Source organism: Ruditapes philippinarum, unplaced genomic scaffold (genome assembly GCF_026571515.1).
Source record: "Ruditapes philippinarum isolate M1 unplaced genomic scaffold, ASM2657151v2 ctg7463_1_1_1_1, whole genome shotgun sequence".
Classification (NCBI taxonomy): domain Eukaryota; kingdom Metazoa; phylum Mollusca; class Bivalvia; order Venerida; family Veneridae; genus Ruditapes; species Ruditapes philippinarum.
Window position 1 is genome coordinate 1 of NW_026853331.1, and position 26770 is coordinate 26770.

General features: G+C 33.3%; 1 protein-coding gene across 2 annotated transcripts; it reads right to left on the reverse strand.

Annotated features, from left to right (window-relative positions):
• Window positions 1-3257: 3257 nt before the first annotated feature.
• Window positions 3258-23032, reverse strand: LOC132736506 (uncharacterized). 2 transcript variants are annotated; one of them, XM_060723641.1, is made up of 5 exons: window positions 22938-22984; window positions 9935-10008; window positions 8846-9420; window positions 5306-5464; window positions 3258-3572 (listed from the first exon to the last, which is right to left on the reverse strand). In XM_060723641.1, exons 3-5 carry the CDS (start codon window positions 9410-9412, stop codon window positions 3285-3287), a joined length of 1014 nt encoding a protein of 337 aa, XP_060579624.1. In that variant the 5' UTR covers window positions 9413-9420; window positions 9935-10008; window positions 22938-22984; the 3' UTR covers window positions 3258-3284. The 2 variants fall into 2 exon arrangements, with proteins under 2 accessions (XP_060579624.1, XP_060579625.1); XM_060723642.1 differs by lacking the exon at window positions 9935-10008 and having other exon boundaries at window positions 22938-23032.
• Window positions 23033-26770: the final 3738 nt, after the last annotated feature.

Sequence of the window (26770 nt, forward strand, 5' to 3'; positions counted from 1 at the left end):
CATGTATGATCGTATAAAATCGATAGAACAATGCCCTGTCCTTACTGAGATGGTGTATACACTTCACCGTTGATATTTTGACTGCAATGAATTGACCTTGAACTTTTATAATCAGCAATTAAATTAATAGTTACAGTTACATGTACTGACCTTAGTTAGTTTCTTTGAATTGAAAATCACCACAGAAAAGATTTACAAATTAGATTTTACGTGCCAAGGACAAGGAAAAGTAACGTAGTACAGTAGCTTGAAAATTTCAGAAAATGTAAAACATGTAGGTAATGGATCAAAGCTGTTTTGTCAATAAGTATCAGAAAGTTATTTTTACTTGAACATCTAATGAGATGATCACAGTGTTATAACAAGAATGTCGAACGACACATATACCCCCCTTTCTAGCAATTGACTCACATAATTGGTAATTTTATTACAGAAACTTGCCAAAAATGGGTACATGGAAAGTGTTCAATTATGGAAAAATCAACAGAAACCATTTTGACATTAAAGGCCCATGTGACATTGACCTTTGACCTAATGACCCCTAAATCGTTAGAGGTCATCTACTACTTATGACCAATAACTAGGTGAAATATGAAGACTTTGTGATGAATACTTTTCCAGATAATCAGCGGAAACCCTTTTGACATTTAAGGCCCCTGTGACCTTGACCTTCGACCTAGTGACCCCAAAAAAAATATGTGTCATCTACTAGTTATGACCAATCACTATGTGAAATATGAAGACTTTGTGATAAATATACTTTTCAAGATAATCAGAGGAAACCATTTTGACATTTTAAGGTCCCTGTGACCTTGACCTTTGATCTAGTGACCCCAAAATCAATAGGGGTCATCTACTAGTGATGACCAATCACTATGTGAAATATGAAGACTTTCTGATACATACTTTTCAAGATAAACCTAATACTGAATGAAAAGCGCGCCATATAATAATACAACGTCACGTCATTTACGAAGTCACGTCATTAAGTTGGTACCCAGTTCTGTGCACTCTGGTATTTCACTGAAACAAGGTAAGGGGCTTAAATTAAAAACAGTGAAATTATCAAAGTGGTAATTTCACTGTTTCAAACAGTGAAATTACCAGTTTTTATATCACTATTATATTTCTATAAACCACCAAAAAGCATGTAATAAACGTATAAAATTTTCCTTTTTTAGTCTTAAGAGACTGTTTTGTTAAGTGACCATTTCTAGAAGGTTTAACATTATAGAGGCATAATTTATAGGTCCTCAGTCAAGTCATTTTCCTATTTAAAGAAAAAGTTTATAAACATGATACTAAGGCATGGCTCTATTTGACCCATGTTAATGATTTTCATAACTTAGGCAATGCTTCACACTAAATATGTTTCACTTTAGCCATGTAGCCTAAGGATAGGCCATTGATTTCAAAGGGGCATGATTAATTTTACTTTTAGAGAGGACTATAAGGGGATCACTTCTGTAAAGGTTGTTCAAAATCTATTTTGTTGTTTTGGCCAATATGTTGTTAAAAGGAATTGTAGATAGTCAAGCTCAGTTACAGATCAAAGTTATCTTTAAAGACGTTTTAGGACTTTTATACATATATAGGCAAAATTATAACTGTACAATAGAATTCCTTAAAACTTGGCATGTTCTTAGGCTATGATTAAGCTAAACTGGAACCATCACTGAAGATGAGTAAAACCCCCATCAGCAACTTTGACTTTTTGAAAATTAAGTGGTCTGAAAAAAATATTTGAACTCAACCAATAGTAAAGTGTACAAAGAATTATTTCAATTAATTGAAATCACAACCGGTGTTTTTCAAATAAGCTTGCTTTACATCAAGTTTGATTCCAATATCTCATTCCTAACTCTAGTTATTGTCCGGAAACCATTTTTCTATTTTTAGTAACGATGACCTTGACCTCGACCCCAGGGGGTCGAAATGCATTACCAACCGAGATCTTCATATAAGATGCTATACACCAAAGTTGGTTAAAATATTCCATTCACAACTCTAGTTTATGTCCGGAAACCATTTTTCTATTTTTAGTCATGGTGATCTTGACCCCAGGGATCCAAATGCAATACCAGCCTGGGTGACCGGTCTGCATATAAGCTTGCTATACACCAAGTTTGATTACAATACCTTATTCCAAACTCTAGTTATCGTCCATAAACCATGATGTGGACCGACCGACAGACGGACAGACCGACCGACAAGCGGACTGCTATATACCCCCTTCTTTTGTGGGGGTAATAAAAATGGGGCCACCATCCTTGTTATTGAGTTATCTGCTACAAAATTAGACTTGTTTGCTTATATAAAGAGCACAATACCTACTTTTTGCTTAATTTATATAGTTTACTTCTGTTTAAGTCAATGTACAAAATTTCAATAAAGAGTAGCTTGACTTTTTTCCACTCTTTGTGAGATTTTTCTTAAAACAATAACCTATTTTTTTCATTAAAATTGAAAAAATAATTATGACAGAAACAAGAGCTGTCACCAAAGTGACGAATGCCTCAAAAAGGTTTCTTAAGCATGTAGGTATTATGAAAAGAAAAGAGAATGAAAGTAACTAATTGCTGAATATTGTTCTTTGCATTATTGTACCTGTAATCTCTAATTGTAATAGCATGATGCTTCAAAATAGTGTGCCCTTGACTTTTGAAGAAGGGACCAAGTTCCTGGACAAAACAAAATGTTGTTTTTGAGATAAATATCTGTGCCAAATTATTTCAAAATTCCTCAATGCATGATAAAGTTACAGTCTGGACATGATTGTTGTGTAAGTGGGGACACACAGACAGACGGACATGAGCCTTAGCCGCGACACATTGTCTTGATGTGGTAGACATTTGTGCCAAGTTATTTTAAAATCCTTTTATGCAAGACAAAGTTACAGTCCGGACATAAATGTGTATCCTCAAACTCTTCTCAATTACAAGTACCTTCAAACTATAAGTGTGACCTTTGACCTTGAAGGTAGTGGCATGGGTCTTTGTTGCACATATCCTCAAATGCATGACAAAGTTACAGCCCGGACATGAATGTGTGTACCTATAAACTCTAATTGTGATAAAGTGTACTTCAAAATGGTAGTGTGACCTTGACCTTTGAGGTAGGGACGTGGTTTCTTAGACGCAACACATCGTCTTGATGTGGTAGACATTTTGCCAAGTTATTTTAAAATCCCTCAATGTATGACAATGTTACAGTCCGGACACGAATGAAGTGGGGACGCACAGACGGACGGGACGTAGTTGTATTGGAATACATGTACTGGTATATCAACCTGAAACAAACAAAAGGAAAACATTTTTTACCTGTTTTTGCTCTGTTATAACTGCCTCAAGTTCAGTAAACTTTCTTTTCTGTTCTTTCCCAGCCTCAAGTTGTCCCTCTTTTTCTTTTGCCAACTGTCTTTCAAGTTCAATAACTTTATTTTTAAGCTCCTCATATTCATCTTTAGTTGCAGCATTTTCGGTAAATTCCCGCATTTTTGTCATTTCATCTTTGATTTGTTTCAAAATTTCTTCAGAGCATTCAGTAGTGATAACAAAGTCTTTTTGCTTTAGCTGGTGGATAAAAAAAAAAGTTCGATTTTCTTTCAGAGATAAAATGTAGCTATATCATATAGCAACATTTTTATTTCAAAATTACCACAAATGTTTTTTATTTTAATTCTCATACTTTTTCTGAGGGCTTCAAAAATCTGCTTTTAAGGCAGGATGTGTGGTATAGTCATATTTGATTTGCAAGAATTCTCTATTTTCTTCACATTTGTTTTTTCTTACCTGTTACTAACAAGCTTAGATCCGTATTTTTGTATTGTAGGTATTTCATTTGATTTCATCAATATAAGTTAAACTTAAGGCAGTTGTTACTTAAATTTGACTAAAATGAAGTAACCACTCAAACCCCAGTCACATAGAGCTTACGATTACTTGCGACCACCGGCGACTTGTAAAAACTGACGATCATCAGCGATTGTCAGCGACCAAAACCATTTTTGCACAGATAAATTTACTTTTGTGAGTATCGTAAGACAAGTCATCATTGACAATCGCACGACAGGTCATTAAGTAAACGTACGATGGTCTATTGCCTGGGAGTACTTACGACTACCCGTGACATAACATGCGATTACCTACAACTTGTCGTACGACCAATCACACAATTACTAAAGACTTCTTAAGATTATCAGTGACTAGTTGGCAATTTTGTAAAGACCTGTCGTAAGATTGTCGCACTTACCGAACGACCATCGTGCGACAGCCTTAAAGACCTTATAAGATCACTAGCGACCTGTTTGATCGCAAGGAGGTTTTTGTGCAAGCTCAAAAAACCTCTCTTACGAACTGAAATTGGTCGTGGGACCTTAAATAAGGTAACCTGCGACTGTCAAAGATCACCGATGACCGTCGTAAGACGTTTTAAAGATTGTCCGCGACCAGAGGTCACTGGTGATCGTGAAAACTGGTCTTCACTGGTCGTAAGCTCTAATGTGACTGGGGCTTTAAGAGCACTTTTTTGTAAATTTAGTAAAATGTGCTTAATTCAAGTTATGATAATTTAACTCTTTAAAGATTTCAAACTTATAATTTATTATGTATTGTCCAACAACATTGACCTGGCACTCTTGCATTTGACCCCGTAGTCGGTAAATTCCGTAAACGTTATTATCTACTTGTAAATCGATATAAATGTATATAACCAGTTGTAAAATGGTCTAAATTATAAATCCCTCTTAGCACAGTACAGTCGTTAAGGGCTTTCACATCAAGAATATTGACGTACACTCGTAGGTTCGAATCCTGGTTAAGCTACTTTTATATTTTTTTCTTTTCTTATTTTAAAAATTGCTATTTCTCTCTTAACTCGTGCAAAACGTTGGATTTTATCTGTGTTCTAACTGTGTAGTGTAGTATTTTTAAGTTGTATTATGAACGCACTGTTCTTTTTATTAAGTAAAGATAATGTAATGAAATAAAAAATAAAATTGTATAAAAAATACTACTTAAAAGATATCTTAAAAACCAGATGTAGTAAAACGATTTCAAATTAATTCTTGCAAGTAAATCTCAAAATAATTTTAAAAAAAATGCATGTCCTCATAACGTGGTGTTGGTAAGGTATCGAACCAGGGAACTTCAGATCAGTAGTCAGGCATCTATACCAATACACCACAACTCATTGACGTGTGAAGTTAACAAAATATCGATATATTTGTTAGATACCACTGTTTATCACCTGACCTTTACGGAAATTAATGAAGTGCCAGGTCAATATTGTTGGACAATACACTTACATCTTGGAGTTTCCCGACAGCTTGTTGTGCATCTTGTTGATGTATAAGTTCTTTACCATCTTGTAGAACAGCTATCATGTCATCAATATAACAATTAGCTTTGCTCTCCTCTAACTCCATATTGCTCGAGTGAAAAATTTCGTTTCGGTACTGCCGTACCTAATATAAAGTATACAAATAATACAACATTTACATAAATACAGTGTTCAGCAATGAGACTAAACACAATTCTTAAGTTGAGAATTAAAACTGTAATAAAGGAGTTAATTTAAAGTACTTACCATAATAATCATTATTATTATTGTGTTTAAACTGCAGATTATATAAAAGCAAAGGGAGTGGAAATGTGTTTTGATAAATCTTATAATTACTTTATTGAAGTAACAGTATTTACCGTAATAATTCTATTTAGCGCCCATCCTCTAATAGACGCCCACCCCAAAAAACGGCCACTTTTCAGCCCAAAGTTGAAAAATTAACTGCCCCTTTTAAACGCCCATCCCCCGATTTGAGTACAATTGAGCTTACCTTTACAATTCAAGTTTCCTTATTTCCGTTTTCACGTAGCAACGAACTTCCCTTTTCTTGTCTTTTTTTCCGTAAAGTTTATAATTATGTACACGGTATTTAAATGCCACCGCCTTTTACAAAAGTTCCTTTTTTTATGACGAACGCGGTTCTCCAAGTATTTCGGCACTGATTTCTACAATAAGTCCATCTTTGAATAATTTTGTAAGAGGCTGACATAATCCCTCCGGTATATGTCCAACAAGAGATCCATTATTTTTTACGAATAATTGCGCTATCACTATGCTCATTTTCTGTTCCAAATTACACTGAAGTATAGTTCCCGACTGGACATGTATATTTGTAAACGTGATATCCCTTAATAACAGATTTTATAGACACAAGCATAGGTGTTGCCATAATTCAATGTGTTTTGTGTATAAGATATATATACATGTATAAAAAATTACCATTCGAGATGCCAAAACTCACGCGCCTATTTCATTACGTCAGCAAGGTCACGTGCGTGGTTCAATGTATTGGGGCCCAACATGGGAGATTAGTTCTGATTAAAATTATTTTGAACAATAGACGATTGTCTTTTTATATCAAAATCCCGCATCAAAATCCCTTAAAGAACAATATATGCTTGTGTCAGTAAAATCCGTCAGAACTATTCTTACTTTTTTTTAAAAATTATATGGCGGGTAAAAAAATGCATAATGATCGGACTCGAAATATTCCATTGACTTTTTGAAATGTATAGAACATCCAGATTACAGAGTTAATGGTAACCTTACATAAATATTTCGTTGGGAAAAATCATAATATTTTTGCAGTAAAAAATGCGTGAGGCTCATTTTTTATTCCCGTGCTCGGATACCGGACTCTACATGCACGGTATTTAAAGTGCGGAAAAGAACAGACTTAAGCCGGTACGTTACGATACCGAAATCGACTTTAGCGTTGTCTGCAATTATAAATCAACATCCGCTCTATTCTTCGGATTCGATTTCTTCTTATAGTTATGAGGGGCGAGTTGATTTATAAAGCCTTGCTTAGAAAATTAGTTTGTCTAACACTCTTATGAAGATGCGTCTCCAATTAACGCCCATCCCCAACTTTCGAAAAAGTCTATGATTCTAATAAAAGCCCGGGCGCTAAATAGAATTATTACGGTACTTGTCGCATTTGCTTATAAAGCACAAATAATTACTTCTGTTCATTTTACAGTAAAGCTTAAAATACAAAATATTTTTTGTTTCCCACCCATAAAAATTACAGCTAGCCAAAAAATTGTATTGCAAACAAAAAATATTTGTGAATACAATTTATGCATAAACAATTTTTGAATCATTATTCATAATGTGGCAAACTGTTTCTCTGACAAAATAACTGCATTAACCTCATAGTCACCTTAGTGCAGTAATGGGTAAACTCCTATAAAGTTATATAATAGAGTTTATAACCAACAAAGAAGTTTGTAAAACATGTTTGCCCCCTATCGGCAGCCAATTAGTCATGTGAGCAGGTTATTATGCATGACTTCTGACCCAGAGTGAACAAACAATTAATAAGGGTTATCTAGTATCTACTGTTTATGACTAGTCAGAAGGTAACAAGGTAATAATAATCATTGTGAACCCCATAGGTTGTGTGCAGCAATTTAAGTTATTACAAATCTTAACAAATAATATATGCATAAATTTTGTGAATCATGCAGGCCTCATTAATGACAGCCAAGTTGTTACATAAGACCTTCAAATGTGTATACCAAAAGCATTTTTAGTTTAATATAAAAAATATCAACTTGAGTTGTTGAGTTATTGGTCAGAAAACCGTCATAAAGTACAAGGTCAAAATGACATTGACCCCTTGATCCCAAAATCAATAGAGGTCACCTACTGGTCATGACCAAATCACCATACCAAGTTTGAAGTTCCTAGGCCTAAGCGTTCTTTAGTTATTGATCGGAAACCGTTTTTACCTACAAAGTCAATGTGATCTTGACCTTTGACCCCAAAATCAATAGGGGTCATCTGCTGGTCATGACCAATCATCATACCAAGTTTGAAGTTTCTAGGCTTAAGTGTTCTTAAGTTATTAATTGGAAACCGTTTTCACCTACAAGGTCAATGTGACCTTGACCTTTGACCCCAAAATCAAAAGGGGTCATTTGCTGAACATGACCAATCACCATACCAAGTTTGAAGTTCCTAGGCCTAAGCGTTCTTTAGTTATTGATCGGAAACCGTTTTACCTACAAGGTCAATGTGACCTTTTACCCCTTGACCCCAAAATCAATAGGGGTCATCTGCTGGTCATGACCAATCACCATACCAATTTTGAAGTTCCTAGGCCTATGCTTCTTTAGTTATTAATCGGAAACCGTTTTTACCTACAAGGTCAATGTGACCTGTACCTTTGACCCCTGGACCCAAAAATCAATAGGGGTCATCTGCTGGTCATGACCAATCACCATACCAAGTTTGAAGTTCCTAGGCTTAAGCGTTCTTTAGTTTTTGATCAGAAACCGTTTTAACCTACAAGGTCAAATTGACCTTGACCTTTGACCCCTTGACCCCAAAATCAATTGGGGTCATCTGCTGGTCATGACCAATCACCAAACCAAGTTTGAAGTTCCTAGGCTTAAGCGTGCTTTAGTTATTGATCGGAAACCGTTTTTACCTACAAGGTCAATGTGACCTTAACCTTTGACCCCTTGACCTCAAAATCAACAGAGGTCATCTACTGGTCATGACCAATCACCATACCAAGTGTGAAGTTCCTAGGCCTAAGGGTTCTTTAGTTATCACTCGGAAACCATTTGGTCTACAAACTGACGGACTGACAAATGCAAAGCAATATACCCCCTCTTCTATGAAGTGGGGGCATAATAACTACACTAAGGTAACAATTATCTCTTTTACTTTTATACGCAATTAACAGACAACATTTTAATCTTACAGTAAAGCCTAATATTCTACAAAATTTAAAATAAACATAATAATTATAGTAAACAAATCTAGTTACCTTTGAAAAAAGATTGTTTGGTCCTGTAACATTGCATCCAATATGACTACGAAAGTACTTGTTATTTATGATAACATGAAGCAACCCAGTGCAATCAGTGTCGACTGCTGATGTCTTGTCCTTGTACCCCGGAGCATTTATAAAACATTTGCAAACGTTCCATGGGTCTGTCGACCACTGTTGGGCATCACTATTTTTCCAAAAAGGTACTGGTGGCATTGATGCATGATACTGTATAATGCTGTCATAGATGGCACCACATACATTGTTTGGACAGGGTCTCTTATTATTAGGAAAACAACAGTTACATTTATCTTGATTGAGGGGACATATCCCTTTTGAGACTCGGACATGATCTGGCTGGAGAGTTGTTATCTGACAGGCGCCACATGGTACGTTTGGTTGAGAAGTCTTTGTTTGTTGTATTTTGTTTATAATATCGTTGTGCTGCTGTCTTCCAATGTAATCACAAAATGGCGCAAGTCCCTCTTTAAGATAACCCAAGCCTAGGCCAGCCTTAACCCACTGCCGGTATTTGTTATTCTTTAAATGTATCTCATGTGCCATCTTGATTTCTAAAACAAACAAAAAATATTTTTAGCTACAATTTGTAAGAATCCAAGGAAACCCATTATTAACTATGACTGATCACAAACACTTGTATGCCCTGAAAGCTGGCCCCAGTTAAGGGACCATAAACTTTGACTTACAATGAAGGCATTGCTACTATTACTAGAGGGCCATATAGCCCCAGATTGCTCATCTACAGTACAGATAACATGAATATGCAAACACCTCGGAGGATCAAGGAATCCACTCGCAACTCCGCTTGAGTATTTGTCCATAAAACCGAAAGACTCCTCGTGAGAAACGTGTGATGAGAGTGAAACAGCACGTGGTGACTCAGAGAGAGTATTACCGCGTAACACCATGTCAGTGTCTGGTGTAAATAAATGAGAGTGCAATCTCATTTTACATTTCATTTTAGATTAATCATTACGATTCGAAAATAAAGATGATTTTTACTGTTGTTGTTTCCAATTTACCGTGAAACAGTTGAAAGGTACATTTGATTAGAAAAAACACTACCGTAAGCGTCATCAAGTTGTTTTTTTTATCCAGATTAATTCAGTCAGTAGCAATAACCACAGGAACCTGAAATTCTATCAAAAACAAAAAACGATTTAAAAACAAAAAAAAAAAAAAACATATAATAACGGCCCAACTTTTTTGTATAAGAATAATTCAGATTATATAAACTTTGTTAATCTTTAAATGTCTCTAGTCATATTGGAATAGATAGAGATTTAAGATATTGCTTTCATTGCCTAAAGACAAACATTTATGTTATTGAGGATGAATATCATTTTTTCTTTGAATGTTCACTATATAACAATATCAGAGCTGTCTATTTTAAAGATACATGGTTACATCATCATTCCCACCATTTATTTTATTCTCTCATGTCATCAACAATAATAAATGAAGTAATATCTATTGCTAAATATATATATTATGCCATGAATGTAAGAAAGGAAGAGCTAAATACTGTATAATTATTTACAAATTCAATTCATTACATTTAGTTACAAATGTATTTTCAATTTATCACTCTACTGTTTGATTGTATTTTTGTACTTTGTATTTTGGGCCTGAGGCCTATATTACTAGAAATAAACTGAAACTGAGTCCTATTAAATCACTGCAACAGTTCCTAAAAAAAAAAAATTTGTCACTGTGTGACATGGAAATTGCGGGAAATCCTCGGTTATTCTTTCCTTTTGATATTAATGAATCAAGTTGTCTACTTTCGTTTTCATTTGTGATACTTTAAATCAACGAAGAATTTTTGACAACATTTTTATTTTGAATGAATAATAACATGTACATGCGTTCAAGGATTTTAGTTTAGAGGTAGAACATTATTTAGGAAATTTATATAGGGTTAACTTGGAGTGTCCGATCCTTGTCATATAAATCTGTGTCATTATTAACAACAAATCTACATGAAAATATAGAAACAAATATTTAGAGAAATCTTATAAATACATTTTGTAATTTGTTTTTATTCATATTTGCAGCTCAAAAACATTTAGATGCCATTCTCAGATCTATTAATTAATAAACTGTAGAAATATTATAAGTGTTGTTAATTGTGTTTATATTATAGTTAAAGGATGTATAGCCAATTAGGCATCATGATAATGCGGAGGTGAAATAGGGCGGACCGTGAGACAGTACGGACCGTACCAGGGCGGGGCAGAACATATTTTGGGACAGGACGGACAGTGACTCAATACGCAGCGGACCATGTATATTTTCGAATTATATATTGCTATTTAATTTTCTATATATATTTTGGCATCATTATTATCCTAAACATGTCGTAATTATAAGCATTTTCATATTGAACAGATTTGAATTTTAAAATTTTAACATCGATCTAAAACTTGTTAAATCTTCATATGATATTAATGTTTTAATCATGTGCACACAACATGAGGTGGATTGTGGATTAATCAACTTTATATTCATTATTATAGATATTGACCCATACAATTATAAGTATAAAATAGGTTGTGTAAGCTAATGGGAATTGTTTGAGAAAATCTCATATATAAAACATATTTTCTTTATGCGCTAATGTTTATATAAACTTGAAACAATTACCTTCATTAATTGTACTATTTTTATATATACCATTCATAACATTAAATTTCGCTGTATAGAGGAAAATAGATTATTTATATTACTTAATAACAATATGAAAACGAAGAAATAATAATTAATTAATATACAATGTATACATGTATATTACATGTAATTCACTAAACAGACATCATCTTAATTTAACACATTCTAATATAAACTAACTTGTCGAAGAATCAAAATTTTACGTTATTGTGTTGTATTGTGTTTCACAATATCAGATGTGAAAAACAAGTATTTTCTGTATCATATTATAAGGAACCCCAAATATGAGTTATACTTTTATATTACATAATGCATATTTTTGTACATTTTTGTATCTATAGTTTACTTGTTTGTATTTTCAAATTTAAACCTTAAAATTACATGTATTTTTACAGTAATAACTTCTTCAAACTTTGGGATAGAAACCATCATTCTTAACATGTCAAACATACTTAAGATATTGTTTAATCAACACATTTTGCTTAAGCCTAGGAAGCACTTTAGGTCTTTTTAGCACTTTTCTTTGTTTAACAGATTGACTGTTTTTTTTATAGAGTTTAACAGATGGACTGTTTTTTATAGAGTAAATACAAACAAATACAGAATAATAGCTGAGTAAAATATCACAGCTTTGTTTCCTTCTTAGTTTTTGACATTTATAACTTCAAAGTGAAAACTCATTAATAAATTAATTCTACTTTTCAAACAATTCCAAAACATACCTATAAAAGAGACAGTTAAAGTTAGACAGACATAATTTCTTGGACTGTCAATAAAGGATATATTTTGACTTATACTGTCTATGTTATTTCTACAGGTATGTTAAACTTTATTTTATATTTTAACTCATGTTAAACTTTATTTCATATTTTAACTCTTTTTCTAAAATCTATAGGACATGAAATTTTGTAGACTTACTTTAGTCTCTGACTTGTTAAAATATGAAATTATTCTCGTATCGGATATAGCTTGAATGAGTGTTTATGTATGGTTTCTGTATCTTAAGTTAAATATGGAGTGAAACCTTAAATATTTTCTTTTAACGGTGCACGTGTATTTCGTGGGTTAGTGGGGTATATATATAGTGTTTTCGCGGTTTTTCTTCACTCGACGCTTGCATTTGGTGGTACATAAATAACCTGTTTAAATACGTAATTATGAGCGATGAAGAAAATCGGTATTCTCAGCCACGTGGAGAATCGTCACAAAGAACAGAAATTGTTGACGAACTGAAGAATTATTTTGATTCAAAATTCAACGACTTCAAGAGGAGCGTTCAGACTGATACAGAGTGGATTGCAGAAGCTACAAGAAAAAAGGTTAGAAAAGATTCATCTGTTACTTTAAAGGGTTTATCTAACAATAAACAGTATCAATTCAATTGTGAACTCGATGATATGCTCGACAGTATTGATAAGGCTATTTCGCTAAGAAATGCAGGCAAAGCTCATGAGTATATTTCTGAAGCCAAACATCTTATTAAACGTAGAAATAAACTGATCAGAATTGCTGACAATTCTCCTTCCGGTTGGGCCACCATTCAAGAGTATGACAAATTAGATGTGGCTAGCGATTCTGATGACGATAAAAAAATTCGTAAAGCTGAAGACCGGGCCAAAGCTCGTATCGAAAAGGCAAAATTGTCTACTAATTCTAACCAAAGCTCTCAGTTTAATTTTCGTAGCTTTCGCCGAACACCAGAATCAAGATTTGCCATGGCTGGCGGATCCTCTTACCAACAACAACTTCCCTCAACAGTCGTTTGCTTCAAGTGTGGACAGTTGGGACACACCGCATCTGGATGTACACAGGTCAGAACCGGTCCATATTCAAGACCCATGGGTACCTAAACAGAGTCAAGAGCACCCGAATGTGACAAGCAGGAAGTCAAGATTAATAAACAATGAATTACAAGACTCTTCTTTTGAATATGATAAGTATTGGTTTTTTGATGATTTTCACTCTGATTTTTCACATTTTTGTCATCAGGAGATATTTTGTGAATATACAGAAAGTAATATAAAAATTTCTGATTATTCAGTTAAAGGTCGATTAAAACATGCTTTAGTATTTTGGGAAACTTCGATACAACCTAACAATGATATTCTTTCTTGCATAAAGAGCGGCTATGTTATTCCATTTTCATCTCAGCCACCAAGTTTTTTCATGAGAAACAATAAGTCGGCTTTAGAGAATAGTGATTTTGTAGACAAAGCAATTGAAGATTTGTTACAAAAAACAATGTGTTATTGAGGTGCCTTTTTTACCTCATAATATCAACCCGTTGTCTGTCGCTACGAATTCTTCAGGGAAAAAACGTTTGATACTTGATTTAAGTATTTTGAATACCTATGTTAAGAAAGATCGTATTAAATTTGAAGATTACAAGGTTGCCAAGGAATTACTTTTTCCTAGTGGTTTTATGTATAAATTTGACCTTTCAAGTGGTTATCATCATATTTCAATCAAACCAATACATCATTCTTACCTTGGTTTTTCATGGTTTTTTCATGGAAAATGTCGTTACTTTGTTTTCTCCGTATTGCCTTTCGGTTTGTCGTCCGCTCCATTCATCTTTACTAAATTGTTGAGACCCTTAGTTAAGTTTTGGCGCTTAAAAGGGTTAAGAATTGTTCTGTTTCTGGATGACGGGTGGGGTATAAACAAGTCGTTTGAACATGCATTGTGTGATGCTAATTTTGTGAGTTCTACATTACTTAAAGCTGGATTTTTTAATTAACAAGGAGAAATCAGTTTTGTCCCTGTTCAAAGATTAGAGTGGTTAGGCTTCATTTGGGACCTTCAACATGGACTTTTGAAAATACCCGATCGCTGTATTGAAAACACTTTATCTTGTATTAGGACTATGAAGAGTTCTTTTCCGAGGGTTACTGCTAGGAAGTTGGCACAAACTGTCTGGTAAAATAGTTTCTATGATGCCTGTTCTAGGAAACGTGGCTTTATTACAAACGAAATCTTTTTATCAGTTAATAGAAAGAAGGGTTTCCTGGGATAGCGTAATGAATATTTCAGAATGTTATTTAACTGTTCAGTTTTGGGAAAGTCAATTGTCTAAGCCATTCAGCAAGAAGCTGTTCAAGGATTTTTTACCTTCAGTTATTGCATACTCTGATGCTTCTAATGTTGCGGGAGCAGCATTTTTAGTAGAATGTGACAAAGTTATAGCTCATCGAGCGTGGACAGAGTTTGAGCAAAATCAGAGTTCTACTTACAGGGAATTATTAGCCATTCATTATGGTCTCAATAGTTTTGTTAGTAAACTGGCAGGGAAACAAGTTATTTGGTACACTGACAGTAAAAATTGTGTCAGTATTTTAGAAAAGGGCAGTTTAAAATTAACTTTGGCAAGAGTTATCTTTACATATATTTCGGCTGTGTGCTAAATATAGTATTTCTTTGGATATTAACTGGATACAGAGGGATAATAATAAAGAGGCAGACATGTACAGCAGGTTGATAGATTATGATGATTATGGGATATCACAAGATTTCTTTAGTTTCATAGATCATTTATACTGTCCACACACAGTGGACAGATTTGCTAATGACTATAATAACAAATTACCTCGTTTTAATTCTTTATATTTCACTCCTTCATCTGAGAATGTGGATGCTTTTACAGTAAATTGGGGGTCGGAAAATAACTTAATTGTTCCTCCAGTTTATTTGATACCAAAGGCTTTAAACCATTTATTATATTCTTAAGCTAATGGTACATTAGTAGCCCCTTACTGGCCTTCGAGCCCTTTTTTCCCGATGATTTTTGGGGAAACATCAAATCTTAAGCAATTTGTTTGTGAAATACTTTTGTTTAATGATCCTAAGGATATATATGTTCAAGGCAGAAACAAAGAAACTATTTTTGGATCTACGTACTTTACTAGCAAGGTAATTGTTGCTAGAATAGAATGTTGTTAGTTTTGACTCATATATTTTATGTTTAATAATTGGTTAAAAGGTCAATTTTTGTAAAAAGCAATGCTATAATTAAGCATAATGAATATTTTGTTTTATTATTGTTTGTCAATTTTACAGGCATTTAACCCGCCGTCAGCGTTGGTTAGATGTACAAGAAATGTGTAGGTTTTTGCCTAACAACCAGGACCTTTTCTCAGAAGTGAAAGACGCTGTGATGTCTAGCAAAGAACAATCTACGATACGTAATTATAAATATTCTTTTGAAAATTTTTCAAAATGGTGTACGAAATTACAGTTTTCTTTTTTGCCTGCCTTACCTGAAACGGTAGCACTGTATTTCATGTATTTAGTGTCTTTAATACAGTTCGATAATGAGTGTTGTGGGAAATCAAAATTAAATACAGCGTTTTATGCTATTAACTGTGCTCACGAGTTAGCTTCTTTAGAAAATCCTTGTAAAGACAATTGGTTAAAATTATGTTTGGAAGGTTGCGTCAGGAAAGTACGTCGACCAGTGCAGAAAAAACAACCTATTTCTCCTGATATTTTGAAAAGATTATTATATACTTTTGCTTCTGAGAATTGTTCTCTGGGAAATTTGAGAATAGTTACTGTGTGTATTTTGTGTTACGCTGGTTTTTTACGAATAAGTGAAGCCTTAGATCTAAAACGCTCTGATGTTAAATTTTTTGATTCTTATTGTTCTTTACACATAGAAAAGTCTAAAACTGACGTTTATAGAGATGGTCAGAATGTACTCATTGCTAAAACAGGAAACACATCATGTCCTGTAACTCTTTTACAAAGATATTTACACGCTGCGAGGATTTCTGATGAATCTACTGAACACCTTTTTAGACCTATTCTTTCTGGAAAAAATTCAGATACATTGAGAAATCCACCAAATAAACCTTTATCATATACTAGAACTAGAGAAATATTTAAAGACATGTTAACTAGATTAGGATTAGATTCGTCTAAATATGGTTTACATTCTTTTCGATCTGGTGCCGCAACTATAAGTGCTAACTTTAAAACTAGTGAAAGACTGTGGAAAAGACATGGTCGGTGGAAAAGTACCTCGGCCAAAGACGGCTATGTGGAAGATTCTCTGAAGGACCGATTGTCTGTGTCATTAAATCTTCTTTTATAATTGACACTGTTATTAACCAATAGCCATGTGTTTTGAAGCTATTACATTATATTGTGACTTGAAATTATCACATCAAATTGTTGTTTGAATTTATTTCATCAAATAGTGATTTGAAATTATTACTTTATATATCAGTGATTATGTTATAACCTAATATGAATCATTTGTAATAGTACAAGTTTTATTAAGGAAGATTATATTCTTTTCATTCTGTTTGAATATCTTTTTATATCGAATGCTTGCCTTGAATCGAAGTGTTGCCCCTCGTTGGGCGGAAGTGTTGCCCCTCGTTGGGCGGAAGTGTTGCCCTCGTTGGGCGGAAGTGTTGCCCCTCGTTGGGCGGAAGTGTTGCCCCTCGTTGGGCGGAAGTGTTTGCCCCTCGTTGGGCGGAAGTGTTGCCCCTCGTTGGGCGGAAGTGTTGCCCCTTGTTGGGCGGAAGTGTGTTTGCCCCTTGTTGGGCGGAATTGTTGCCCCTTGTTGGCGGAAGTGTTGCCCCTCGTTGGGCGGAAGTGTTGCCCTGTTAGGGTTTTATATAACTGTGTTATATAGTTTTTACATTTTTCGCCTGAAACTATGAAACACATTTTTAATATTTTTAATATTTAAATATTTATAAAAATATTTATACTATTTATGATTTTTTGGATATATTATAAACTATCAGTTTTTGGCGAAAAGTGTAATTAGATTTTCAGAAAGCAGATGGAACTGACTTGATCACGTCTTGCATTGTGTCTCTGGTGTATTCAGTTTATACAGATCTAGCTAAGAGATGGAAATACTCTGAACGGAAATGTTTTCTGGTATATGTGTATCTGGGTAACATCATTCTTTTACTGATAATTTGTTTAAGAGATTCAATAATTTTATTTTCCGGACGTAATACCCTCTTTGTTTTTACTCGATATGTACTACCAAATATTAAGCGTTATTCCTATGTATTTGTTGTTGTTTCTTGCTATAGTAGATTAGAGAATAATTGATTTACTCTCGACATAAGAGAGAGTAAATGAAATTATTCTCGTATCGGATATAGCTTGAATGAGTGTTTATGTATGGTTTCTGTACCTTAAGTTAAATATGGAGTGATACCTTAAATATTTTCTTTTAACGGTGCACGTGTATTTCGTGGTTAGTGGGGTATATATATAGTGTTTTCGCGGTTTTTCTTCACTCGACGCTTGCATTTGGTGGTACATAAATAACCTGTTTAAATACGCCCCACCCGCCCCATCCCTTCTTACAACAAACGTTTTTGTAATGAAGTATTTTAATACACATTCTTGCTGAATATTTAGGCTTTTTTCATTATTCTTCACATGACACACACAAAATATTTTCTTGAAATATAACTTATTAAAGTTGCATAATTTAATGCTCTTTCTTTGTTTTAATGAGCATAACTTTATTTATTATTTTACAGATTACACAATATTATTCTGTTTTGTAATATTTTGTAACCGCGGTTTCAGATCTGTTTTAGTTTCGTTTCAGAGTTTCGGATACAGCAACAATGCTATACATTTGATGAATCCCAAATACAAGAACATAACAGATACAGATAAATACCGATTGATTCTATTGATTTGTAATATGTACTACCAAATATTAAGCGTTATTCCTATGTATTTGTTGTTGTTTCTTGCTATAGTAGATTAGAGAATAATTGATTTACTCTCGACATAAGAGAGAGTAAGTAACTTTATGTTTTACTTACAACATATTTTTCATAGTTTGACTTGTATTTTTGGAACACATGAATACTGTGATTGAACATGGATTTTTGTAATGTAAATTAAGTATTTTATTATATACATTTTGTTGACATGGTACCTGTTACCTATTTTAATTATCAAAATGTTCTCATAATGCTAAGTGAATAATTATTTCCCCAACTTAATTTTAATAAATAATTGTTATTATATTGAAATAAATTGTCAAGAATTTTATATATTGATGTACATGTATTGAGAATTCTTATTATTATACATTGTATTTGTAACATAATTTCTTGGACTGTCAATAAAGGATATATTTTGACTTATACTGTCTATGTGTATTTCTACAGACTATAAACAAAATAGCAATCCTTCCCCCCAAACAAGCACTTCGTTAAAGAAAAATTTTACGTTATTGTGTTGTATTGTGTTTCACAATATCAGATGTGAATAACAAGTATTTTCTGTATCATATTGTTTAATGAAGAATTTAAATTTTAGCGGCTTTCCATCTTATATTTAACAAACAATGGCATGTAATATTGGTCAATTATCACCTGCATAATATCCAACTCAATGTGGTTATTAATAATATCCTAAAAAATATTTTTAATCAATAAACTGCATTAAGTAAAGGTTAAAGTTTATTCCCGGTATAAACGGTCCTACACCTGTCCCAAAATATGGTCCGCACCGTCCAAAACATACGGGTCGCGGCCCTGATACGGGTCCACCCTGTGATTAATAATTCGTTTATGCATACACATTGGGTTGTTCCCTTCCTCCCTAAAATTTTTCCCCCCAGGATCGATGATCCCTGATTCATATATTAACATCTACAATAACTTTGATGGAATCAATGGAGGATTTTTTATACAGTTTACACGTGTGAATGCATTTGAGGAAACCGTGCTGGTAAATGGGAGGCCACAACTTGTTTTATTGTTTATATTATATACATGTATATAGATTTAAAAATAAAATAAGAACAGATTTACCTGTTACTTTTTCGGAATGTCTGAATTTTGGTCAGATTATGGACACATTTTAGTTACATGACATTATTTTGTTATATATTGGTTGAATTGAGATTAGAAACTGGGGTTAGATTCAGATCTGAATTCGAAATAATTTAGAACGAAAATAATTGGTTTTATAATTTATACTTTCGTTTTCGCTGAAACCTTTTGGAAAATTATCATAGATCTTACTGTAATTTTCTTTGTATCCTAATAAAATCTGTTTAATAAAGTATTTCATCAAAATTATGATTTCAGATAACCCAACATGTATTTTACAAATGCTTAATAAATGGGTGTTGCCTTTCCAATTTTTGAAGTTTCAAGTTTTTTATTTCAACTAGGCCCAATATGATATGGGCATCATGCTGTTTTAAATTAAATAAACAGTAAAAATTTCACAAACAAATCACAGAACACTTGGAGTATAGACCCCGCCTTTCCCTCCCCTGAATATAAAAAAAGTAAAAGTAATTATCTATTACAAGAATAAGTTTTCAATTTTTGCTTATATTAGTATGAGACGGTTAAGTGTCTAACACATGAACAAGTTTCAACCCGGAATTTCATAAACGTTTTAAAAAAAGTCAATTTTTTACCAACGCTTCAATTTCCTGAAGATACTGTAACATAGCATTTCCTAGTCAAAATGCTTTTAGAAAAATTAATTATAAAAAACATTAATAATTTCAATAATTTCAATATTCATAAAAAACTTACATTTTTAATAAATCATTAAAAGAATTTCATTGTTTGTATAAATATTTTGATAAAAGTTACTTTTAGATTCTTAACTGATAAATTTTAACAACTCTAATATAAACATGTCATAGTGGTCAATAAGGAAATATTATCACCTTTTGATTTTAATACTTTATGGCTTAATTCTCAATTTCCTAGTCTTTTATTCAACAAGCCATGTATGTACTTGATTATCTTTTGACATTTATTGCTAATATTGCCTTAAGGCTTAATCACTATATGACACTCTTTCTTAATTTATATTGTTGCTTTTATATTTTAAATTAGTCTTATTTTAATTTCGGAACTTAGAACATCTTAAAGTCTTATATAGAATTTCGGACATATAACATCAAGTCTTAACTTAGAAAAAATATAAGTAAAATTAACTTAAGCAAAATTCAGGTGCTAGCTGTGAAATATATGTGTTGACTATATGATTATTTTGTATGTTGAGAACTTTTCAATGGGCTATAAAGAAATAAATGAAATAACATCATACTGGAACTTTTGAGTTATAAAATAAGTCATCATAACAAAGAGGATACTGGATAATAATAATACATCCAGTATCCCCACACACACCCCAACCAACCGAGGGTTTTCGTGTAGGGCGCTCACTACGCCAGCGAGTATTCCCCAAACGACCCCAAAGCGAAGGCCCTGCGGTGACCCTTGGCTACAATAACCAAGCTTCGAAATGTAAACACAACTGACCAACATATATTTTAGGTATTTATGTTAACGCAATGCCATTTATTTCTGGTGTAAATCAGTCTATGCATATATTTTTAATAAATATAATGCATGTTATTTTCAGATCGTACCTTTCTTCCAAGCTTTGCACTTTTAATTACATTTTCCTAACCGTGTCACATGCTCTTTCCGAATTCTTGACGACTGGAATGTTTCCCGTAAATTACAGCGGGAAAAATCGCTGGGAAAAAGAAATTCAATCGCAACTACTCGGCCCTTTCCGTCAGTCTTCTTGATTTGGTTTTCTGTACTGATTAAGGGAAGTAACCGTTGCGGGGTTTTGGTTCTCCGCATGAAAATGAGAGCGCAAAACAGTGCCGAAACTCATTCCAGTCGTCTCACATCAAAGGAAAAGCGTACGTTGTTATCTTTATGAAATTATGATATTTTAGGTACTTTTTTTTTAAACGTTAAAATAGCGGAAAAACAAGTTTTTTATGTTCAAGGTACGTGACCAGGTCGTAATAATATGCAATATATTTTGGACGTACGGTTTGCACGATAAAATTACACAAGGTGTATACAAGTGCGGATCAAGGAGGGGAAGCCACGCACATAACCCCAACTGTCCCTGTGAAACAAATGAGCATTATCCTCAGGGTACTTTATACCGGGAGGTACTTTGTACCGGGAATGTCCAGATATTACAAACAATACTTACATAAAAAAATTCTTTTGTATGCAAGTGTTTTTCACATTAATTTCATACAAAACATAGCATTTTTTGAAGAAAATTCAAAGTTTTAATGACGCTATTCACATAATGTGTTTTAAGTATAAAAACCAGTAATATTGCTAAAGATTTGGACACAACATGATATTTTGAATGTGTGTGCAATGCTTATCAAATTATTACCCTTTAACTGTGTGATAACTGATAAATATTGAATAAAACTTTAGTATCATTAACAGTAATGGACCATTTACATATGTTTTTAACTTTTTATTGATTGCTTAAAAGCCATTCCTGGTATTAAGTACTTAAAAACAAAAATGGCTGCCACTCATATGATGTTATTGAACAGAACAATGATCCAACACTTGGAGTGGGAGACATTAGAGTCACGACGGACCAAAGCCCAGCTGACCATGATGTTCAAGATCACCAATGACCTTGTGGACATACCAGTCAGCGATTATCTCACCCCTGCCCCGAGCCGCACTAGAAGTGACCACTCCAAGAAGTTCCATCTACCATCAACATCTACATCGTACATACAAGAACTCCTTCTTCCCTCGTACAGCCACAATATGGAACAGCTTACCTGCCTCCGTTGCAGAGGCCCCTGACTTGGTATCCTTCAAGCAGGGGCTATCAGCCCTCACATTCTAAGTCGCCTTATGGGCCCAGCTACAAGTACCCAACTAGTGATATCCAAGGCTGTGCCGGCAGCGGCCACCGTAACCGGAGAGGTTTGGGTTGAAGAGGCGAAATATAGCTGGCCATGACTTTTTGTCTATATCTCTACCTTTGTACTATCCAACCTCTTCTAACTTTCTATCATTTCTTGTATATTTCTTTTTCTTGACCTAGCACCACCCGTCGCGTCATAATCAAGTGTGATTGCGCCGACGTACAATGTAGATGTAGAGAACTATCTTTTTGATGTATAGTTAAATTTTCTTTTGGATGATTGTTATTTTCATCAAAAAATGGTACCTTCTACAGAAAATAACTATTTTATCCTAGATTTTTTTCTGTATTATATGATGGTGGGCCTAATAAAGCTTACACTCCCGGTAGATAGTACAACCAGGATAACAAAATAATACAGATGTGTAAATAAAGCTTGAGACAAAATAATTTGGATGATAAATACAAAAATAAGACTAGAGATACTTTAATTATGAATGACTTTACAAATGAGTGACTGAAACATCTATAACTTATAGTATAAGTATTAGCCTAATGTGGGAGTTCCCCCAGTTTTTCATAAATCTACTTTCGTTTTTAATTGTTAACTTTTTGTAATTTGTGTTGGCACATTAGTTATTTCAGTTTCATGAAGTAATCATTTCTTTTCATTATAAAATATGTAACATAACGGCTACAAGATTTAAAAGATACTTACATCAATTTCTTCAAATTTTAAGAAAAATCTTATCCGGGACTAACCTCCGCCATACTGATATTTTCTTCAATTTAACAGCGCATGCGCGATTCATAAAGGCCTCACAACACTAAATATTGTCCTCCACTTACCAGTACCTCTATGGCTATATAGATTTCTAATTTTCTAAATAATGAGGCAAAAATAGCATGAAAACTTTGGACTTTAAAAAATAATAGATTTTGTTTTGATTGTTTTTCTATATTAACTAAAAACTCAATGGTAAAAATGTATTATATAATGATTTACATAAAAGTATATATAGCGTTTCCGTAAATGTGTTCTTAATGCAATAAAATTAAATATGATAATGGCCTAAGCATTTTGTTTTGGTTAAAAAATTACAATATTTATGTTACTTTGTTATAAAATAAATCTAATAAAAATGCGATACAAATGTTTGACCGGTTCCAGTGCAGTTTTTCAACTTTTGGTATGTATAGCTGCATACAAATTAACAAATAGTTGGTTTAAAAAATGTACCTGCTAGCTAGTTGATATTTGATTCTACTTCAAACCTAACAATTATTAGGAAATATAATTTTATTATCTTTTTTTCTAGTAAGAATAATGCTTGATTGAATCTGGTTGGGTTTCACCAGTTCCGAAGCAAGTTCCGGTGCACATAACGTTACAAATGCCATTTGTAATATTACCTCCGAAGAATTTGACTATTTTTTGCGAGCCAATACTAAACTAAGTCAGTACACTACAAATGTCCAGTCTTATTTATTATTTTTAATATTCATTCGGGTATACATGTATATGGTATTGCAATCTTTAATGCACCACCATGCTTGGCGTGAGATGAAGCAGAACTGCAATTGCATTGCATGCATTTGATTTTTGTCATTATTTTCTGGTAAGTTCTGTTTAAAAACAGGATCGTATACAATGTCCAGATGAAATAAGTTTTTGATTCGCAATAATGCTTGAACAACACTCATTTTAGTCCCATTACTGGTAAAATACTTTTTTATAGATAATCTATGTTTTTTTAATTTTATCCATATTGACAAACAACTTTAGTTTAAATAATATCTGTCAACACTGACACAGACATCCATGGCCATGTTTTTGTTTTCCTCTATATTCTGGCAATTTTATTCATTATTCAATTATATTAATATTACACTACACGAACAGTACTTGTTATAAAATAATAACATTGTAGGATATTTTAAATACCGACTTTCCTACTATATAATAGTGGCCTTCAGTAAGCGCATTTTAAATAAATGATTATAATTTAATACATTTACCTCAAATAAAATGTTGGCATACTTTCTTACATATACTCATTCATATATTTCAACATTAAAGAACATTTTATTTCTGATAAGAAAACGCGGAATTGTTTTCATTTGGGTACAGTCTGATAATAAGCCCGTCATCAAAAATACATGTACGTGTTCGGAACTGGTCAAATAGGTCTCCTGGTTTTAACAGGTGATACAAATATAACAGGGCCTCAGATACTTTACTAAAGGGCCTCATTATAGTCCAGACACAGGCTTAATAAATAATTATGTATATATTTATTTGTTGTATATTGCACATTTTTTTATCTTATACTGTAATGCGCATGTCCATTATCTTATCGCCACTTATATATACATTGAACAATCAGTGGTCATAAAACGATAGAACTATATAGCATCACGTGTATGTGCTAATTATATATTACAAGTGCACACTCTGTGTATATTAATTATTAACCCATAATACATTATTTAAATAGCGAAAGAATCCCTAAAGAAATCCCAAAACGACAAAATTAAAAACGTTGCAGGCTCAGTTTGATTGAGTCTGTTCAGGTAAAGAATTGGTAAGTGCAAGCTACCGCCCACGCCCTCTAGCATCGCTTAAGCAAAATTCAACATTTAAACATGAAAACAGCGACATTTTTAATTAAGAAACATCCGAAGATGCGTTAATACGGCGGGTTTCATGGAAACTTCATTGTGGCATGTTCTTGCTTTCCATGAAAAGCGTCGTATTGTCCCAAAATAAGACAATGCATGTGCACTAAACCATAAAACGATGAGCGGAACTGAAATTAAATTAAATTTAAAAGGGATTAGAGGCTATGCATCACTTCCGGGACTACATATGGATCTTAGAATTGAGCTTTTGTATAAATTAAGTAAGGTCTGGAGCTTATAGGTGTAAGAGGCAAAATCTACTAGTTGGATGGATAAACAGTTATTTATTGGAATGAATTAAGTAAGGTCTCGAGCTTTTAGGTGTAAGAGGTAAAATCTACTGGTATGGATGGATAAACAGTTATTTAGAAAATCGACAGCAAAGAGCAACGGAAATTTCTCAAGTCAGCAAACTGTTATAAGTGGAGCTCCAACGGGAAATATAATATGACCTGTTTTCTTTTTTTATATAGGGTTAATGCACATTTTTTCGTGTTATAACGTCTGCAGAGTCTCCAGGAACGGTTGGTGCCCGAATCCGGTAGGGCGAGGGCTCCAACCGTTCCGAGGGACTCTGCAGACTTTATAAAATTATAACACTAAATAAACGTGTGTTGACGCTATTATAGCATAAAATTCTAAAACAGATTCATGATGTATATTTAATACAAAATAAATAAATTAAATCTTTGTGCTTGGACGGTATTTATCCAATTCTACATGTTTACGAATGCGTTTTATTTTTCCGGGGCCAACGACTTAGGAAATGCAATGCAATGCTCAAAACCGAACGAAATTACGAATTTTAATTGATTTTACAAAGCTTAACACTGGAGATTTATTAATTCAAGAAAAAACATTAAATTACTGTACCCAAGACATTTCATGACCCTCAGAAATTCAGAATGATTTCAGATTCACGGTAGAAAAAAGATCAGTTTTTTTTTGTTTCAACTTCAAGCATATAAGTTATTAAAAAAAATCAGACACTAAACATTATTCTTTCAAAGAAATATAAAGAGCATTTTTCAATATAAACATCATTAAAACAGCATTTTCTCAAATTCATTTTGTGCTATCTTGTTTTGTAAGTTAATCTGAGGGTTAAACTGAATGACAGAAATTTGTTTACATTGACAACTGTCCGTTTCTAAGAAAGGGCGACAACCAAGATTAGCGGCGATGTCTATACGACGTATTTCCGGCATAGTTACTTGAAAGCTGTTTGAGGCCCTCGAATCAACAATTTCAATATAACAAGAGCGCATGACTCTTTGGCAAACAGGCCAAATCGTCATTTTTTTGTTTGTTTGTTTACTGGGCTCTGTATGTATTGCGCATAGGTAAAACCGGGCTATAACAAGAGCGCGTGACTATGTTAACACATGGTTTTGGTCCCGTTATAACATGGGCAAAAGAGGGAAAAATATCCGATTTTATGCTACAATAATTTATAAATGACTTTACTGAGGCAGTATCCTATACCGATAAACTTTTACAGAAGACACTAAAATATATTATGTCATAAATAAACATGATGAAATTATATTCAGGATGGCATTTTTAAGTGACTAGTCAAGGAAATGACAATTTATCTTAAATAAAAAAGGCTAAAGCAGCAAAACTTTGCATATTAGGTAAAATGTACCCTTTTTTCACGACAAAATAAAATATCTAATTGTTATCTTTATTAATCAGATAAATAGATAAATTGATAAGGCTACTAGGGGCCTAAGACTTATGGTTATGTTTTTACCTATATGAAAAAAAGAAATATTTTTACAACTTTTCAAATCACATGTCTTTACATCCATCACCTTAGCAGATGTGCGCGATTACAACGAAAATCAGCAGCATTTGTTAGAGACC